This window comes from Somniosus microcephalus, chromosome 14 (genome assembly GCF_052327205.1).
Source record: "Somniosus microcephalus isolate GS21.2 chromosome 14, FLI_Smic_1.0, whole genome shotgun sequence".
NCBI classification, from domain to species: domain Eukaryota; kingdom Metazoa; phylum Chordata; class Chondrichthyes; order Squaliformes; family Somniosidae; genus Somniosus; species Somniosus microcephalus.
The window spans coordinates 83261695-83282509 of NC_141000.1; the positions used below are offsets into that span (position 1 = coordinate 83261695).

A 20815-nucleotide genomic window follows, 5' to 3' on the forward strand; every position below is an offset into this window, starting at 1 on the left:
ATGAAGAAACAATGGCTGGAAATTGTAAGGGAGCGAAACTCGCCCCCTTTGCGCCCGCCGCTAGCACCTCTGGGGGGCGCTAATGGGGCACAAAGGGCTTATTGCCTGGGTGGGGGCGCAAATAGCACCTGCTGAGAAATTTGGCAGGGCACTACTGAAGGCCTCCAGGTTGGCAACTCTTGGCGGCCCTTGGCGTGGTTCATGGCCACCATCGTGCCGTCTGGCACCGGGTCTCAGTGCCGGGCTTCGGCCATGGCACCCTGGTGGGCTAGTGGAGGCTGTCAAACGGCCTGCAGAGTGCCCAGCGCCCCTCCCCTTTAACGGAAGGGGAGGGGCGCTGAAACGCGTCAGTGCTACACGGAGCCCCATGTAGTGCTCTGGTGCTACGTGCTTTGCATCCCAGGCACCGCCCTGAGAGGAGATGGAGCGCTCAAGATAGCACTCCGCTTCCTCACTGGGGATCTAAGCCCAATTTAGCGGCCGGGGTGATACTCGCGCCCCGGGCGTTAAATGTCTGGCGATAATTCAGTTACCACCCTAAACGGTATTTTGACAATAGTCTGGTAACAAATACATTCAAATTTCATTTGTACTTTTATTCTTTGTTATACCATCAAAAATGGTTAAAAAAAATTATGACATCCCAACAACAAAGCAAAATACATACTTTTAACGAAAATTTCCCAACCTGATGTAAGCATTACAAATCTGATACTTTAACAGTCTTAAATTTAAGGAACTGTATTTATTCATAATGTAATTTTTTGTTTAATATATATATTATATATATCAGTGAATTATTCATATAAATTATTTGTTCTGTTTATTGCATCATGAGTTTCAGTTTTCTGCACCAAGGTAAGCAATAATCCATAATTTACAACTTTTATTTACAGCAAGCTCTTCAAGGTCAAAATAAATCTAGGATGATGTGTATATGACTATATCAGTGATTTTAATATTCTGTATCTTAATTTCTCTTGTCTCTTTCATGCAGCAACAAAGGGCAAAACCAGATATCTCAGTGGCCACAAAGAGTAGAACAATACAGGTAACAATAAGCTAAGCAAGAAAAAACAAATGTGGAAAAATAAGGAAGGTGCTAACTTAAACAAATATGATGGCAAACTGGAAGTTGTTCCTTAGAAATCATAAAGTTATTGTTTTCCAGGCAGCCAATTTGGTTGCTTCTGATTAATGCCTAAATACAATGATACATGTGAGTTATATAGTTCCTCCCAGAATGCAAATTATTTCTTATTATTCCAGAGCTGTCTACCCTACCTAGCAGTAGATTTCTCCAGCCTATTCAAATATTCTGGTATATGAAGACTGTTTAAATTCATTGGCCCTGAAAACAGTTAAGTCATCAATCCTAGCGCAAGTGCCAGGATCCACCGCCCAGTGACCTCCAGCATTGGCCCCACCAAAGTTCACAGTCATGGGGAGATCATCTAATCTGAATAATGATGGTTTGTGTAACTAATAGGCCTCCTCATAGAGGTCCTGGTGGAGGAGGAAGATCTCCATGGGAGCAAGGGGATAGGCAAGAGGTGCAGCAGAAGCTTAAAGAGAATGTGGCGGGCAAACCACTGTCAGATGCAAGAAACTTTCATCCACTCTCATATAGGAGACATTCTCTTGACTGCCATATCTAGCCCCTGCATTAACATTTCTGTATACATCCTCCTCCTTTCCATCACAGCGATGTCCCTATTCATACTACCAAGTGAAAGCAACTTCCATATCTTTCCAAAAACAAAGTCAGCACACACAACAACCCATGACAGCATGAGCCAAGTAATCAGACATGGCAACTTATGAGCAACAAAGAATTTACATTTCTGATTTATCAATTTGGCATCATCTTACTGAGCAACCATATAATTCTAACTGTAGTGTAGGGAGTGTGTTTAAAAGAGAAATGTGTGGTGAGAAATAAGTGGTTAGTTTGTTTGAATTCAGTACTAATCATGGATATACATGTATATGATAATGCGTAACAAGAAAGAAAATAAGAATCAACAACAAATTTCCTAGATAGATGATTGGATCATTAGTTGTCAAACCAAAGATCATTATTGTAAAACAATTTCAAGTTTGCTTTGTCAAAAAATACTGTCAGTAACAATCCAGAGAAATCCAGAAAATAGAAGGTGTTTTCATATGGTCAGACCACTGATAGCCTTGCATTTGTACAATTGGATATTGTCAGTGAGTGTAAATGGCATCAGATGTTATAATTTATTATAGTTCATAACTACTGTATCTATGTACTGACAGACAGGAGATTGATGAAGCAAAAGCATCCAAACTAGCTCTGAAGAACATGATTGTCCCGTCATACTTTCAGTCTGACCTGGGCAAGGCCTTTAACTCAGACCAGGTAGTACTTCAGTTTTCCTTTAAAAGTTTTTAGCACAAAGTTAAGGCACTCTCTAAGTGTATAAACTGTTCTTTTTTCATTCATCAGAAGAAGGATGAGCATCTTCATTTACGTGTAACACCAGATTATTCAAAATAGAACAAGTTGACTGTTTCTACAAAATAATTGCTTTTAGCAAAATTCTTAACAACTGAAAGCAAACCAAAGAATATTAAGGTTATAAGGGGAAGTTATCATGATTTTAGAAACAATAGCTCATGCTTCACAAGCTTACTGGATTTCTTTGAAAAGGTGACTTAAGTTAATTTATATGGGCTAATTAGGGAATATGGGCTAATTAGGGAATATAAGTCAGGAGCAGCACCCAGAGAGCAGGTTGGAGATTCGGGATTATGTTGTTGTAGCCCTATCAGTGAACTACACTCTGCCTTCACAGCTTCCCGCTGAGAATGCAGGATCATAGAATTACCAGTATAATATAGGTGTATTTTTGGAAGGCATTCGATAAGGTTCCACATTTGATACTTTTAAAGAAGACAAAAGCCTATGCTATTACTGATAAACAGCTGGATGGATAGAACATTGGTTAAGTAATAGAAAACAGAAGGTGGTGATAAATGGAAAAAGCTGTCAATGGGCAGTAACTAGTAGAGTTCCATAGGGCTTGTTTGCGTACTCTTTTGTTTACACTATTCATAAATACTATGGAGGTGGGTACTCCTAATGTTATAAAATTTGATGTTGACACCAACCTGTGTAGTTAAGTGCCCATTGTAGAGGAGATAGGAAGTATTGAAATAGATCTGAATAATTTATGGCAATAGGCTAAGGAGGGGAAATTGAGTTTAAAGTTGTTGAAGTATAAGGTACAGGGAATAAGGACGATAGGAGTAATTTTCAGACTTTGTACTTTTGGCAGGAAGCCTTGCTCACCAAAAGTGCATATCAGAAATTCAGGCATGCATGCACATTATTTTCCTACCATTTAAATGAATGGTCACAGTTCTAGTGTGTATCGGTCTGTCACTGTATAACACTGGGACGCAGTACTGTTGAATGCAGGTCTGTCGCTGTATAATACTGGGACGCAGTACTGTTGTGCTGAGGACTGCCACTGGGGGTGGCAGAGTTGCAATCAATTAAAGAGAATTATTAAGAGCATACAACATTAAGGTTTATTCGTTGATGTGTGATTGGTTTTCCGGCTGTGTATTGGTATTAGTTTGCTAAATAAGCCCAGTGTTGTAGCTTTTATTCCCTATGGGCACAATGCCACATGACATTGGAAATCTGTGGAAATGTCTGTTTTCAGCACGGTACTAACTTGTGTTCAGTTCAAACAAAATTACAAAAGTTTTGTATTCACAAATGAATAAAATTGGAGATTTTGAGATGATGGTCTCCCTACACAGTGAACTGCTAGTCTCAGCTAGACTGGTGTTACGGCAGGCAATTATTTTGAGGGATTAATGTAAAATCTGAATGGTCCCAGACCTTTCTCCTGCATTTGCAAGGAGCTGCGCATCAACATCCTGGGAGTCACCATTAACCAGAAACTTAACTGGACCGGCCACATAAATACTGTGGCAACAAGAACAGGTCAGAGGCTAGGTATTCTGTGGCGAGTGTCTCACCTCCTGACTCCCCAAAGCCTTTCCACCATTTACAAGGCACAAGTAAGGAGTGTGATGGAATACTCTCCACTTGCCTGGATAAGTGCAGCTCCAACAACACTCAAGAAGCTCAACACCATCCAAGACAAAGCAGCCCGCTTGATTGGTACCCCATCCACCACCTTAAACATTCACTCCCTCCACCACTGGCGTACCATGGCTGCAGTGTGTACCATCTAAAAGATGCACTGCAGCAACTCACCAAGGCTTCTTCGGCAGCACCTCCCAAACCCGCGACCTCTTCCACCTAGAAGAACAAGGACAGCAGGTGCATGGGAACACCACCACCTCCAAGTTCCCCTCCAACTCACACACCACCCTGACTTGGAAATACATCACCGATCCTTCATCGTCGCTGGGTCAAAATCCTGGAATTCCCTCCCTAACAGCACTGTTGGAGTACCTTCACCACACGGACTGCAGCGGTTCAAGAAGGCGGCTCACCACCACCTTCTCGGGCAATTATGGATGGGCAATAAATGCTGGCCTTGCCAGCGACTCTCACATCCCTTGAATGAATAAAAAAAAAGCTGGGGGAATGGGATAAGGGTAACCTGGATAGGGGAAGCAGGGCTACGGTACAGTCTCAGCCTGGCTCATTGGTAGAACTCTCACCTCTGAGTCTGAAACCATAAATCAGAAACAAGAGGCTTTGAGTCCATAAAGCCCATAGACCCATGAAGGCTGACACTTCAAAGCAGTGCTGAGGGTGTCCTGCACTTTGGAGGTACTGTCTTTCAAGTTAAATTTTAACCAAGGCCTAGTCTTTCCATGGTACTATTTAAAGGAAGAGTAGTACCCTAGCCAACATTTAACTCTTTACTAACTCCATTAAAAGAAATTATCTGGTCATTTATCTCATTGTTTTTGTGGGACCTCACTATGGCCAAATTGGCTGCTACATTTTCCTACATTACAACAGTGACTGTAATTCAAAAGTAATTCCTTGGCTGTGCAGTACTTTGGAATTTCCTGAGGATGCAAAAGGTGCTATATCAATGCAAGTTCTTCTATTATAATAATTTAAGCTCTTGTGTGTGATGAAATCATGCTGCACACGTGACAAACTTTTCAATTAAAAGTATTCCCCATTTTTAATATACCCAGGAGAATTTTATGTAACATTTTCATTAAAACATTTTTACCTGCGTGGAGACCATTAAGTTGAATCTCCCTTCCTGCTAGGTCACTTGGTGACATCACCAATGAATAGTGTTGACCATGACATGGACCATGTACAGCAGGCACCTCAAAGCACTGGAGATATACCACCAACGCTGCCTCCGCAGGATCCTGCAAATCCATTGGCAGGATAGGCGCACCAACATCAGTGTTCTTGCTCAGACCAACATCCCCAGCATCGAAGCTCTGACCACGCTCAATCAGCTCCGATGGACGGGTCACATTGTCCGCATGCCCGATACGAGACTCCCAAAACAAGTGCTCTACTCGGAGCTCCGGCACGGCAAGAGAGCCCCAGGTGGGCAGAGGAAACGCTTCAAGGACACCCTCAAAGCCTCCTTGGAAAAAATGTAACATCCCCACCAACACCTGGGAATCCCTGGCCCAAGACCGCACAAAGTGGAGGAGAAGCATCCGGAAAGGCACCGAACACCTCGAGTCTCTTCGCCGGGAGCAAGCGGAAGCCAAGCGCAGGCAGCGCAAGGAGCACACGTCAACCCAAGCACCCCACCCACCCACCCCTTCAACCACCGTCTGCCCCACCTGTGACAGAGACTGTAGGTCCCGCATTGGACTCATCAGTCACCTGCGAACTCATTTTTAATGTGGAAGCAAGTCATCCTCGGTTCCGAGGGACTGCCTAAGAAGAAGAGTGCTCTCATAGTTCCTGGAGCAGCTACATAGTAAAGAATGGGAACGATGACTTTACACCAGCCTAAAAGCTGATGTGGAACTACTGGACCCAGGAACACACATTCCCAACCAGGAGCAAGATTTCCCAGAATCCAGTGGCTCCAGGTTTGCTGTTTACTGTGGAGTTGCTGCAGGATGCACAGGTACATTGCATGTCAGATATCAATCAGAGTGGAGAGCAAGGAGAGAGATTCAACGTATGGACCTACTGCATATATTGGCCTCAAAATTCATCCGCACAGCGCCAACAAGCTACTAAGCCCCCAATATGGCAGGCTTGAAGCGTGCACACATTTCCAGCCAGAAGTGCGCCGCCCACCATATTCTGAAATAACAAAAAAATCATCGTGCAGTGTCCACGCCTGAAACAGGTGTTAGATCCTTCGCATATGGCAAAAAGGGGCCTAACGCTTGTAAGTTAGGCTTGCCCTGACCCGGCCCCAATCTCTCTTCCTCCGCCCCAGCCTCCGATCTCTCTACCCCCGACCCAGCCTCCAATCTTGCTCAACCACGCCCCACCCACCCCAGCCTCCGATCTCTCTCCGCGCAACCGAGCTTTCGATCTCTCATCCCCCCGACCCAGCCTCCAATCTCACTCCCCCTTGCCTCGGCTTCCAATCTCTCTCCACCTGGCCTCCAGCCCAGTCCTCAAGTGCCTAGCATCACAGTGGACCAATCTTCATTCACTCTTCACGCATCACCAACTTGATGGAAACAAGTTCCGAGGCCCAATATCAGGCGCACCTCGAGCCTCACCACTCAGGTTCAGCGATTGTACTCTGTGCCCCCCCCCACGCGCCCCAAAAATGGGTGCCCATGAATTTTTAAGCTAGTTTCCTATAATATGGGGGAGTACTTTAAATACAAAGTACATTCCTTGATTTACCATCCCTTTAAGTAAAACACCTTGCATTATAAATATATTTCAATTTGTGTTGCATTGCACAGAATACAGTGTTGAAGCTGAGATATGTAAAAGTCTTATCTTGTAAAAATTTATTTTGTACAGGGGCTTAATATGGATTATTTACCGAAGTCATTTCCAATAAGTCAAAGGATGAAGGTGCCATGTTCAGAGGCATTTCATGGTTCGGCTTCAGCTGCTCCTTATTCAGATACAGGTAAGTGGTACAATAATCAAGGAATCAGATCTACTTTGAGGTTACCTCATGAAGAATCATGAAACCTTGTAATTCTCGTATAAAATGACAGTTGAGCAGCTTTATTTCAAAAGGTACTTTTAAGTATGTAGAATCAGGGAAATGCTGAAAATGTTTCATGTTGTTGCGATAAAACTGCTGTGACACCTAAAGAAACTGATACTTCATAATATAATTCAACTTTATTGTCATTGTACAACGAAATGTGATCTTGCAAGCTCCCATGAGTCCAGTACAAATAACATTAACATTAAATGTAAATAGCACCGTCCTGGGAGAAGCAAAGCCGCTGCGTCTGTGCGTGCCGCCATTCCATTTCCACCATTCCTCCTGTCCGACAATCTTCAGCCCAACGCCCGGGCCTGCTCACCAGCCGCCTCTCCCGGGTCTCCTTCCGTGACCTTCTCACCAACCGCCCCTCCTCGGGGCTCTTTCCGTGACCACCTGCACCTGGTCTTCCCTGATGGTCACCCCTCCAAGTACTAACCAGGCCTGGCTCTGCTTAGCTTCCAAGCCTTGCCAGTGACCCTGTTCCTAGTCCCAGGAACAGGGCTTCGTCAGCGTTGTTGCGATAAAACTGCTGTGACACCTAAAGAAACTGGTACTTCATCGGCGTCGAGTTCATGATAGGGTAGCAGCATGCATATCTTAACTGTACAGAATTTGCAGAAGAATTTTTATACTGGCTCCCTGTCCCGATTTCAGAGTTACATTACTCCAGTGCCCAAGTTCTCCTGTCTCTGATGTCTTCCTTTCACTCAGTAACAACAGATAAGGGATCCAAATCTAGTTGTCTTTGGGTACCCATAATGTTTGATGTTAATCCATGAATTTGCCATTTGTAATGTTTTTGTACTATAAAAGGATGCAAGTTGAAGTTTATGGTTTTCTTTTATTTTAAAGGGCCTTTCAGAGCACTAACAGAAAAATAATAAATTATACAACTCTCTTTGTTAAATACCTTAACGGCAGTTTAACAACAGAAACTTGTGATTGGTTGGCTACCTCTGGAGTCTGTTTTATTCTTTTCAGCTTTTGTGATGTCCTGCCCTATGGGCACTAAGCACAGCAAAATAAAGTGACCCTTATTTTGGCTATTCATCTTTCAAGCGCTGTGTCCTTGATTTTCAAGTTTTCAGATTGAGACGTATGGATGTTTATGTGTGGAAAGGGCTGATTTCAAGGGCTTTTACATGAATTGTTATACGAACATATGAAAATGGCTTATAAACAGCAGCAGAGAGAAATCAAGATCTGAGGGAATAGTGGTCACGGTTGGATAAAACAAATCAATTTATCGATACAGAAAAACAGGTAGCAATCTGTTGTGTATTTTGAATGTTGTATGTGAATTGTCCCACATAGCTTACCGTCGTTGTGATGTGCAATGCACTATGGGAAATAGAGTGCATTAAGTTGAAGAGATTCTTCTGGAAGTAATGGTTGTTAACTGAACTCTGTCTCCTGCGTACTCTTTTAATTGTTATACAAGCAAGGTTAATAAACTCTTGAGATTTAACACAATCTAAGGGAACAACTGATTGAAGTCAATGAATAAAGGGTGTACCTGATGGCAGATTAACTGAAGAGGGTAAACAGGAGGTAACAAAGAAATTAGAGGCACATATTAATCAAAAACAAAAAGGGGTTGGACAAAAGAGCGCGATTTAAAGGGAAACAAAAGGGAAGTAAAATTCAAATGGAGATTGTGGGTAAAGAGATGCAGGTGTTCCTCCTGGTGTTGAGAGACTCGGTGACCTCCCTGTGTACTGCGAACTGAGATACGTTTCTGATGTCATCTGCTGTAGCCTGGAAGGAGCCCTGGCATAAAAGTTATGGGCCACAGTGACCCTGACAGTGCTGTCCAATGACCTGGCATTGTGGCTGCAGCAGGTGACATAGCTCGGTGACAGCCTCCTTTGTAAAATGAAGGCGCCTTGTACATTGCTCCTCAATGAAGTTTTTGGTTTTTTTTAATTCATTTTTATGGGATGTGGGCGTCACTGGCAAGGCCAGCATTTATTGCCCATCCATAAAATTGCCCTTGAGAAGGTGGTGGTGAGCCGCCTTCTTGAACCGCTGCAGTCTGTGTAGTGAAGGTACTCCCACAGTGCTGTTAGGTAGGGAGTTCCAGGATTTTGACCCAGCGACGATGAAGGATTGGCGATATACTTCTAAGTCATGATGATGTGTGACTTGATGGGGAACTTGGAGGTGGTGGTGTTTCCATGCGTCTGCTGCCCTTGTCCTTCTAGGTGGAAGAGGTCGCGGGTTTGGGAGGTGCTGCCGAAGAAGCCTTGGCAAGTTGCTGCAGTGCATCTTGTAGATGGTACACATTGCAGCCATGGAACGCTGGTGGTGGAGGGAGTGAATATTTAAGGTGCTAAAGGGGATGCCAATCAAGCGGGCTGCTTTGTCCTGGATGGTGTCGAGCTTCTTGAGTGTTGTTGGAGCTGCACTCATCCAGGAAAGTGGAGAGTATTCCATCACACTCCTTACTTGTGCATTGTAGATGGTAGAAAGGCTTTGGGGAATCAGGAGGTGAGACACTCACCGCAGAATACCTAGCCTTGTTGCCACAGTATTTATGTGGCTGGTCCAGTTAAGTTTCTCGTCAATGGTGACCCCCAGGATGTTGTCGGTGGGGGATTCAGTGATGGTAATGCCATTGAATGTCAAGGGGCGGTGTTTAGACTCTCGCTTGTTGGAGATAGCCATTGCCTGGCACTTGTGTGGTGCAAATGTTACCTGCCACTTATCAGCCCAAGTCTGAACGTCGTCCAGGTCTTGTTGCATGCGGGCATGGACTGCTTCATTATCTGAGGAGTTGTGAATGGCACTGAACACTGTGCAGTCATCAGCGAACATCCCCATTTCTGATCTTATGTTGGAGGGAAGGTCATTTATGAAGCAGCTGAAGATGGTTGGGCCTAGCACGCTGCCCTGAGGATGTCCTGGGGCTGTGATGATTAACCTTCAACTACCACAACCATCTTCCTTTGTGCTAGGTATGACTCCAGCCAGTGGAGAGTTTTCCTCCCGATTCCCATTGACTTCAGTTTTACTAGGGCTCCTTCATGCCACACGATCAAATGCTGCCTTGATGTCAAGGGCAGTCACTCTCACCTCACCTCTGGAATTCAGCTCCTTTGTCCATGTTTGGACCGAGGCTGTAATGAGGTTGGCAGCCGAGTGGTCTTGGCGGAACCCAAACTGAGCATCAGTGAGCAGGTTATTGGTGAGTAAGTGCCGCTTGATAGTACTGTTGATGACACCTCCCATCACTTTGCTGATGATTGAGAGTAGACTGATGGGGCTGTAATTGGCCGGGTTGGATTTGTCCTGCTTTTTGTGGACAGGACACACCTGGGCAGTTTTCCACATTGCGTGGAGTGTGGGAAGTCAGGAACACTTTAGGTGTCCAGGGCGAACACGTGCGGGAAGTGTCTCCAGCTGTAGCTACTCGAAATCCGCGTTTCGCATCTGGAGCTGCGGCTGGAGTCACTGTGGAGCTTCCGCAAAGCTGAGATCTTCATGGATGGCACGTTTAACGAGGTGGTCACACCGCAGCTAAAGAGTGCACAGGCAGACAGGAAATGGGTGACCGCCAGACAGAGTAAAAGAACTAGGAAGGTAGTGCAGGAGTCCCCTGGGTCCATCTCCCTTTCCAACAGATTTTCCGTTTTGGTAACTGCTGGGGGAGATGGTTTCTCAAGGGAATGCAGCAAGAGCCAAGTCCATGGCACTACGAGTGGCTCAGCTGCACAGGAGGGGAGGAAAAAGAGTGGGAGAGCAATAGTGATAGGGGATTCTATCGTAAGGGGAACAGACAGACATTTCTGTGGCTGCAGACGTGACTCCAGGATGGTATGTTGCCTCCCTGGTGCCAGGGTCAAGGATGTCACTGAACGGCTGCAGGGCATTCTGAAGGGGGAGGGCGAACAGTCAGAGGTCGTGGTTCACATTGGTACCAATGACATAGGTAGAAATAGGTCCTGCAACAAGAATTTAGGGAGCTAGGTAGCAGATTACAAAACAGGACCTCAAAGGTTGTAATCTCTGGATTACTCCCGGTCCCACGTGCTACTGAGTATAGGAATAGGAGGATAGAGCAGATGAATGCGTGGCTAAAGAGTTGGTGCAGGAGGGAGAGCTTTAGTTTCCTGGATCACTGGGTCTGCTTCTGGGGAAGGTGGGTCCTGTACAAGTCGGACGGGTTGCACCTGAACTGGAACAGGACCAACATCCTTACGGGGAGGTTTGCTAATGCTGTTGGGGAGTTTAAGCTAACTTGGCAGGGAGATGGGATACAGACTGGAGCTATAGTAGGGGGTGATGCACAGCCAAATATAGAGGAAAAAACAAGTCAGTCTGGAAGGCAGAGTAAATATGTAACGGCACAAGGGAGTATGGCAAGGCTGGATGGCATTTATTTTAATGCAAGGAGTCTTGTGAGTAAGGCAGATGAATTGAAGGTTTTGATGAACACATGGGGGTATGATATTGTTGCTATCACAGAGACATGGTTGAGGGAGGGGCAGGACTGGCAGCTCAATATTTCAGGGTATAGAATCTTCAGGCGAGACAGAGGGGGGTGTAAAAGAGGAGGGGGTGTTGCAATATTAATCAAGGAGTCAATTACTGCAGTAAGGAGGGATGATATCTTAGCAGGTTCCTCTAATAAGGCCATATGGGTAGAACTTAAAAACAAAAAGGGGGCAAGCACTTTGCTGGGTGTGTACTATAGGCCCCCAAACAGTCACAGGGAGATAGAGGAACAGATATGTCGGCAAATCTTGGAGAAGTGTAGAAATAATAGGGTAATAATAGGGGATTTCAACTTCCCCAATATTAAGTGGGATAGTCAGAGTGTGAAAGGCTTAGAGGGTGCGGAATTCTTAAAGTGCATCCAGGAGAGCTTTTTGAGCCAGCATGTAGAAAGTCCTACAAAAGAGGGGGCGGTACTGGACCTAATTCTAGGGAATGTAGCCGGGCAAGTGGTAGAAGTGTCAGTAGGAGAGCATTTTGGTGACAGTGACCATAATTCACTGAGATTTAAGGTAGTCATGGAAAAGGACAGAGATGCACCGGAAATAAAGATTCTAAATTGGGGGAAGGCCGATTTTAATATGGTAAGGCAGGATCTGGCCAAAGTGGATTGGGATCAGCTACTTGTAGGAAAATCCACATCAGAGCAGTGGGAGTCATTCAGAAAGGAAATAGAGAGAGTACAGCGCCATCATGTTCCTGTAAAGGTCAAGGGTGGGACCAACAAATCCAGGGAACCCTGGATGTCAAGGGATAGACAAGAATGGATTAGGAAAAAAAGGGAGGCTTTTGGCAGATACAAAGGACTAAAAACAGTGGAAGCCCTAGAGGAGTATAGAAAGTGCAGGGGGGTACTTAAAAAAAAGAAATTAGGTGAGCGAAGAGGGGGCATGAAAAAACATTGGCGGGCAAAATAAAGGAAAATCCTAAGGTGTTTTATAAGTATATTGAGGATAACCAGGGAAAGAGTAGGGCCCATTAGGGACCAAAGTGGCAATCTGTGTGTAGAGCCGGAAGATGTAGGTGAGGTTTTAAATGAATATTTTGCATCTGTGTTCACTATGGAGAAGGACGATGTAGGCATAGAAATTAGGCAAGGGGATTGTGATATACTTGAACAAATTAGCATTGAGAGGGATGAGGTACTAGCGGTTTTAGCAGGCTTAAAAGTGGATAAATCCCCAGGCCCAGACGAGATGTATCCCAGGCTGCTGTGTGAGGCAAGGGAGGAGATTGCAGGGGCTCTGACATAAATTTTCAGAACCTCTCTGGCCACACAGGAGGTGCCAGAGGACTGGAGGACAGCTAACGTAGTATCATTATTCAAGAAGGGTAGTAGGGATAAACCAGGGAATTACAGGCCAGTGAGCCTAACATCAGTGGTAGGGAAATTATTGGAAAAAATTCTGAGGGACAGAATAAGTCTCCACTTGGAGAGGCAATGATTAATCAAGGATAGTCAGCATGGCTTTGTCAGCGGGAGATCATGTCTAACCAATTTGATTGAATTTTTCGAGGGGGTGACGAGGTGTGTGGATGAGGGTAGTGCAGTTGATGTAGTCTACATGGACTTCATTATGGCTTTTGACAAAGTCCCGCATGGGAGACTGGTCAAGAAGGTAAGAGCCCATGGGATCCAGGGCAATTTGGCACATTGGATCCAAAATTGGCTTAGTGGCAGGAGGCAGAGGGTGATGGTCGAAGGTTGTTTTTGTGACTGGAAGCCTGTATCCAGTGGTGTACCGCAGGGATCGGTGCTGGGTCCCTTGCTGTTTGTAGTGTACATTAATGATTTAGATATGAATGTAGGAGGTATGATCAGTAAGTTCGCAGATGACCTGAAAATTGGTGGAGTGGTAAATAGCGAGGAGGGAAGCCTCAGGCTACAGGACGATATAGACGGGTTGGTCAGATGGGCAGAACAGTGGCAAATGGAATTTAACCCTGAAAAGTTTGAAGTGATGCATTTTGGGAGGACTAACAAGGCAAGGGAATATACAATGAGTGGTAGGACCCTAGGAAGGACAGAGGATCAGAGGGACCTTGTTGTGCATGTACATAGATCCCTGAAGGCAGCAGGACAGGTAGATAAGGTGGTTAAAAAGGCAGCTGCTTCTTCTCTCTGCTGTCTTCCTTGATTCCTCCTCCTCCAACTCAGATCACCCATGTCTGCAGCCAAAGTTTTTATAAGGCAGCCAACAGTGCAACACCAGCTAAATCTTCTTCTGAGCAGTTAAACTGAACTCTACAGTGTCAGAAAACAGACCAAAATATGCCCAAAGGTTAACCAGCAGCCCTAAATGACAGACCAACAACTAACCTGTAAGTGTCCCTTTAAATAGTACTGGTGAAGGGCCCTCCCTACTGTTAGTTACTGGGCGAGTTTAGCACATGGCAATTCCAGCACTGGGGCATTCCAATATGGGAAAAGGGTCCACCAAGAAGCGCAGTGCTCTAATTTAAATAAGTTATTCATTGCTTTAAATAGTTCTGGCATGCACTCTGGACACCTAAAGAGAAGCCCGACCCAATAAGGCAAGCGGCGCACTTCCAGCCTTAAAGGTCTTGGCCTTTAGCAATGGGTAATGGTGCTTAATATAAAATTAATAATGCAAAAATGAATATATTGGTTATTTGAATATGCATGGCACGAAGAACAGCAGAATAAAGTATCCCTTATTTTGGTTATTCATCTCTGATTTTTCAAGTGCTATATCCAGTGCTGCTGCTAATTTTTTTTGGGCGCATAGAAACATAGAAGATAGGAGCAGGAGTAGGCCATTCGGCCCCTCGAGCCTGCTCCACCATTTAATGAGACCATGGCTGATCATCCAAATTCAGTACCCTGTCCCTGCTTTCTCCCCATATCCCTTGATCCCTTTAGCCTTAAGAAATATATCTAACTCCTTCTTGAATATATTTAATGAATTGGCCTCAACTGCCTTCTGTGGTAGAGAATTCCACAGGTTCACCACTCTCTGGGTGAAGAAATTCCTCCTCATCTCAGTCCTAAATGGCTTGCCCCTTATCCTTAGACTGTGACCCCTGGTTCTGGACTCTCCCGCCATCAGGAACATCCTTCCTGCATCTAGTCTGCCCAGTCGTGTTAGAATTTTATAAGTTTCAATGAGATCCCCTCTCATTCTTCTAAACTCTAGCGATTATAAGCCTAATCGACCCAATCTCTCTTCATACGTCATTCTTACCATCCCAGGTATCAGTCTGGTGAATCTTCGCTGCACTCCCTCCAAGGCAAGAACATCCTTCCTCAGATAAGGTGACCAAAACTGCACACAATACTCAAGGTGTGGCCTCACCAAGGCCCTGTACAACTGCAGCAAGAGATCCTTGCTCCTGTACTCGAATCCTCTCGCTATGAAGGCCAACATACCAGTTGCCTTCTTAACCGCCTGCTGTACCTGCATGCATACCTTCAGCGACTGGTGCACAAGGACACCCAGGTGTCGTTGCACTTACCCTTTTCCCAATCTATTGCCGTTCAGATAATAATCTGCCTTCCTGTTTTTGCCACCAAAGTGGATAACCTCACATTTATCCACATTATACTGCATCTGTCATGCATCTGCCCAATCACCCAACCTGCATCTTCACAGCACACACGCCCACCCAGCTTTGTATCATCTGCAAACTTAGAGATATTACATCCAGTTCCCTCGTCTGGATCATTAATATATATTGTGAATAGCTGGGGTCCCAGGACCGATCCCTGCGGTACCTCACTAGTCACTGCCCGCCACTCGGAAAAAGACCCGTTTATTCCAACTCTTTGCTTTCTGTCTGCCAACCAGTTCTCTATCCAAGTCAATAACTTGCCCCCAATCCCATGTGCCTTAACTTTACACGCCAATCTCTTATGTGGGACCTTATCGAAAGCCTTCTGAAAGCCCAAATACACCACATCCACTGGTTCTCCCTTATCTATTTTACCAGTTACATCCTCAAAAAGTTCCAGTAGATTAGTCAAGCATGATTTACCTTTTGTAAATCCATGTTGACTTTGTCTGATCCTGTCACTGTTTTCCAAGTGCTCTGCTATTACATCTTTTATAATGGACTCTAGCATTTTCCCCACTACCGATGTCAGGCTTACCAGTCTATAATTCCCCGTTTTCTCTCTACCACCTTTTTTGAATAGTGGGGTAACATTAGCTACCCTCCAATCCATGGGTACAGTTCCAGAGTCTATCGAATGTTGGAAGATGACCAGCAATGCATCTACTATTTCTAGGGCCACTTCCTTAAGTACCCTAGGATGTAGATTATCAGGCCCTGGGGATTTATCAGTCTTCAATCCCGTCAATTTCCCTAACACCATTTCCCTACAAATACTGATTTCTTTCAGTTCCTCCCTCTCATTAGACCCTATGTTCCCCGACATCTCTGGGAGTTTATTTGTGTCCTCCTTTGTGAAGACAGAACTAAAGTATGTATTTAATTGGTCTGCCATTTCTTTGTTTCCCATTATAAATTCTCCTGATTCTGACTGCAAGGGCCCTACGCTTGACTTCACCAATCTTTTTCTCTTCACATATCTATAAAAGCTTTTACAGTCAGTTTTTATGTTCCCTGCAAGCTTACTCTCATACTCTATTTTCCCCCTCTTAATTAATCCCTTTGTCCTCCTTTGCTGAATCCTAAACTGCTCCCAATCCTCCGGTTTACTGCTTTTTCTGGCCAATTTATATGTCCTCTCCTTGGATCTTATACTATCCCTAATTTCCCTTGTTAGCCACGGTTGAGTCACCTTTTTTGTTTTATTTTTATGCCAAACTGGGATGAACAGATTCATCTGTTGAACGGTTGGTGCCAAGATGAGTAGCTTTGAATAAAGGAAAAGGGAAAATGTGGTTTTAAAAAGAACTGCTCATCTCTGCAAACTGACAGGTATCTTGGATAACAGCCTCTTCGATCTAATAAGCATCACTAACTTTTTTATTTCATCAGATGTTACTAACAGACCAACATTCCCAACTCCAGCAACAGGGACAGACACATGCAGCCTCAAAAGATCAGACAACCCAACACAGCAGGCAGTGAATTCTCAGTCTCAATATTCCACAACAGGTAATGTATTTTGTAATTTATTTATAAACCTACCATACTGTTGATGAGAATACATAGGACTATTGCTACTCACTGTTCACATTGGCCCCAGTCAGTCTTTTCACACAGTCATCAATTTTATTTTTCTGTATTTTTTGGCTTTCCAAATGTTGGAAAATGGGAATCCACCAAGGTAACAATGGAGATAGTTAAACTGCTAAAATAAACTTTGATGTGCAGCCATTCATCAAACGTTCCAAAGAACTAAGGGAAAAAGTAAAATAGAAAATATACACAAACCTTCTGTGGAGTTGCTCACAGTCAGAAGATACAATATTTTAAAGACAGAAGGGGGAAAAACTCGTGTTCGCCAGCAAAGTTGCCGGTGTTACCGACGACTGCAGTTAACAGCCGCTGGAAATGGCTGCAACACTAACTGAGTGAAATTGGTCTGGGGGGCATGGAGATAGGTGGCACAGTGCTCACCTTCCGTGCAGCGCCGTCCTGGTGGCATTGCTGGAGGGATCCGGGACAAAGTTTCTGTCCAGGTCTGGCATTGCAGCGGGGCTGAAAGGATGCAAGATACCGGTAGCCTCGTACATTATCCTCCTTCTGGCATGCACCTCTTGCTTTCCTGCCCTCCCATCAGCACAACTCCACTCTTGTGCCTTCTTCATTTCACGCACCCAAAAAATGCAGCCTGCCCAGCCAGTAGGTCAACAAGTAGAGGCAGCCTGCCCAGCCAGTGGGACCGCAGGCAGATGATTCCATCCCAGATATTCTGGCTGCAAAGGGGCTGTCTGGAATGCATCCTTCCGTCTGATTCCTCCTCTTCGGCTTCCTCCTCTTCCTCTTCCCTCTGCAAGTGGGTGCTGTAAATGTGAAATGACAGCATAAATGGCAGCATGTCGACCTGAGACATGAACTCTGTTTTTCTCTCCACAGATGTTGCGTGACCTGCTGAGTATTCGCAGCATGTTCTGTCTTCTCAAAGGCCTTGATTTACCATCTGAGCCCTTGCAAGCATCCAGCAGCACTCCCTACACACTTTTTAAAAAAAAATTCACATCTATTGCAGCAAGCCACCACTTCAATAAAATAAAAAACCAGTCCAACCCCTTAAATTCAAACTTACTTGAATGATGTGTGTGTCCCTTTAAGAGCTGCAGACATCGCCGCTGTCAGCCTGCTTGCATGTCTGGTTAACCTGGCGTGCTTAGGACCCAGCACTGAACTCGGCACTAGGGTCGAGGTTCGCGTTGGTGACGTTAAGCCAGCATTGCACCCCGATTGACGTCACCATGCCGCCATTTTTTTCCCAGGGCGCTGCCAGTTACCGGCAGCGCAAAGGGGAGGGGAATATGGCGGACGTCGCAAGAACCGCCACCAGCTGGTGAAAGAGCGGTGGCCGCCATTTTATCGTCATTTCATGGCGCTAAGGAGTGGCGGTAAGTAGATGAATTTCTAGCCCAGAAGCATCTTATCATGTTTTCATGATCATTTATTTATTGAAGGCTGGCACTGGGATTTAAATTTGTGACCATTTTCACCAATAACAATGTGCTTTGTCACTTGGGGGCCCGGATTTTGCGATCAGCGGCGAAGGAACAACGCTCATCATTCACTCCATTGACAGCTGCTCACAGAGTTTTTGCAGGCTTTTGAGCGGAGACTTGCTGTTATCAGGCATCTGCTCCAGCGTGGCACCCTCTACAGGACATTTGTGGCATGTGTGAGCAGGCCAAGCAACAGCGTGTCTCTTCAACCAATCCGATTGAAGAATCCTCACTGAGACACACAGGGCTGGATTTTCATTGAGGAGGCGGGTAGGAGGCGGGACTACAACTTTTGGGGTTGTAGTCCCGCCTCCATCGAGTTCTTGCCAACCCACGTGATTTAGACTTGATTGACCTTGTTGAGCCCGCCCAGCGGGCTCAGCAGGCCAATTAAGGCCACCCGGCAACAGGTGACGTCACAGATTGAAATTCCATCTGTCAAGACCTTTTGACAGATGAAATATCAGCGTTTCACAGCTGTTTGAAGCTGTCAAACACTGACAATCTGTACTCCAGGTTAATTCCTTCCTCTCAGGATGATTTAGAGATCTCCCCAGAACAGAAAGCAGAGGCTGCAGATTTTGACAGCTGGTGGCCATTCTGCTTTCTGTGCCGGTGAGATGAGGGACTCCCGAGACCTGAAGGAAGGAAGGCTGTAAAGGCTAGTAGAACTTCTTTAAACACTTTACACAGACCAAACACACTTACCTCTGCACTCATGCACCCATCACTCACCTGAACACCGGACATCTCGACCCCTCCAAGCCCTTCATCCCGACGGTCCGCCTCGCTAACTTGGCGTGGTTTGGAGCTGTCGGGAATCCCACATTTCAACAATGAAAATAGGGATTAGGCAGTTAATTGGCACTAATCCCCTTCCCGCCTCGGGGAGGCGAGTCCCAGTGCGGGGCAGGTACCCGCCTCCTTTGAAACTGGCATGGAGGCAGGATGGGGTCGGGACCCCCGATTTCAGGATTTTAAACCCCCACACCCCTCCAATCCCGACTCCACGGCCCAATGAAAATCCAGCCCGCAGAGTCTGAACAATGAAGTATAAACCAGGAAGTATAAACTAGATTTAAATCATTTACATAAAACAAAATAGAGAGAGAAAGAAAGATGGGATTAAGAGAGAGCGATAAAAGACAGACAGAAAAAGTAAAAAAAATATATTTTTTAAAAACCTCCAGCACTGATTAAATTTTTGAAGAAATGAGACTCCACACTTGTAAAATTAAATTTTCAGTGCCAAAGAGGTTGTTTGGCAGTAATTATGACTTATCACGCTGTTAAAAATTCACTTATAGCTGAATGCACCAGCTGAGTTTAATGGGGAACTAGTTGGTAAGTACCACAACTTCCCGCCTTATATGGATTTCAGTGCCAAGTCTATTGACGATGTACTGTTGAGGAACAAGGTAACTCGGACCACAACTTCCAGATTTCCGCGTTTAACTGCACATGTGCGTACTTCGGAAGTTGCTGTCCAATTTACTCCATAATAACGGTGAGCGCTGTTAACCTCACCTTTATTCTCAACGCAGTATCCAGGCCAATGTATTTTTAATTCATCTGGAAAATATAACTTTTGGCAAAGATTGACTTTTAAATGCGGATGAGCAGTGTGCAGCTGCATTGGGTCTGTGGTACTATGGACAGATATCTGTTTATTTTTGTTGGCAAGGCAATTTTTTTTAGCATCAATATAGGGGGAAAACATTGATTGTAACATCGGTTTTAAGTGGAAAGTATCAAAAATATGAACATTTAATGAACAAATGAATGATAACTCATACAAGTAGATCATTTTCAGTCCAGCAGCTGGGCTGCATGTCAGAGAGGCTCTTGCAATCAAACTTCTGAAATTAACAAGAATCATCGAGGCAGACAGTTGCCAAAGATCGATCACCAACAACATATTCAGCATAGTAGGGAATAGACTCTATCGAGAGTAAACCAGAGGCAACAAAGAAACTAGAGACAAACGTGAATCACACGAGCTTATCCCTATGCTCGGCGGAAAGGTTGGTGCAAAGATTAGTAGCTTTGAATAAAGGAAAAGGGAAAAGTTGTGTTTTTAAAAGGAACCGTTCATCTCTGCAAACTGACAGGTATATAGGATAACAGTCTCTTCTCTCTGATAAGCATTACTAACTTTTTTATTTCGGCAGATGTTAACAACAGACCAACATTCCCAACTCCAGCTCATGCAACAGGGACAGACACATGCAGCCTCAAAAGATCAGCTAACCCAGCACAACAGGCAGTGATCTCTCCGTGTCAATATTCCACAACAGGTAAATTATTTAGTAATTTCTTTGTGAATCTACCATACTGTTGATGAGAATACATAAGACTACTGCTACATTGGTCCCAGTCATTCTTTTAACACAGACTTCAATTTTATTTAATTTCTATTTTGGCTTTCCAAATGTTGGAAATGGGAATCCAAGATAACTATGGAAATAGTAAAACTGCTAAAATAAACTTTGATGTGTAGTGTCCTAGGCCCCAACCATTTTCAGCTGCTTCATCAATTACCTTACCTCCAAC

General features: G+C 44.7%; 1 protein-coding gene across 1 annotated transcript in view; it reads left to right on the plus strand.

Annotated features, from left to right (window-relative positions):
- Positions 1-20815, plus strand: part of spag17 (sperm associated antigen 17) — a 348837-nt gene that overhangs the window by 275741 nt on the left and 52281 nt on the right. Inside the window, 6 exon segments of the mRNA XM_086006806.1 lie at positions 998-1051; positions 2284-2386; positions 6944-7055; positions 16608-16727; positions 18029-18154; positions 20434-20559. Of these exon segments, the coding sequence (XP_085862932.1) occupies positions 998-1051; positions 2284-2386; positions 6944-7055; positions 16608-16727; positions 18029-18154; positions 20434-20559 (641 nt within the window).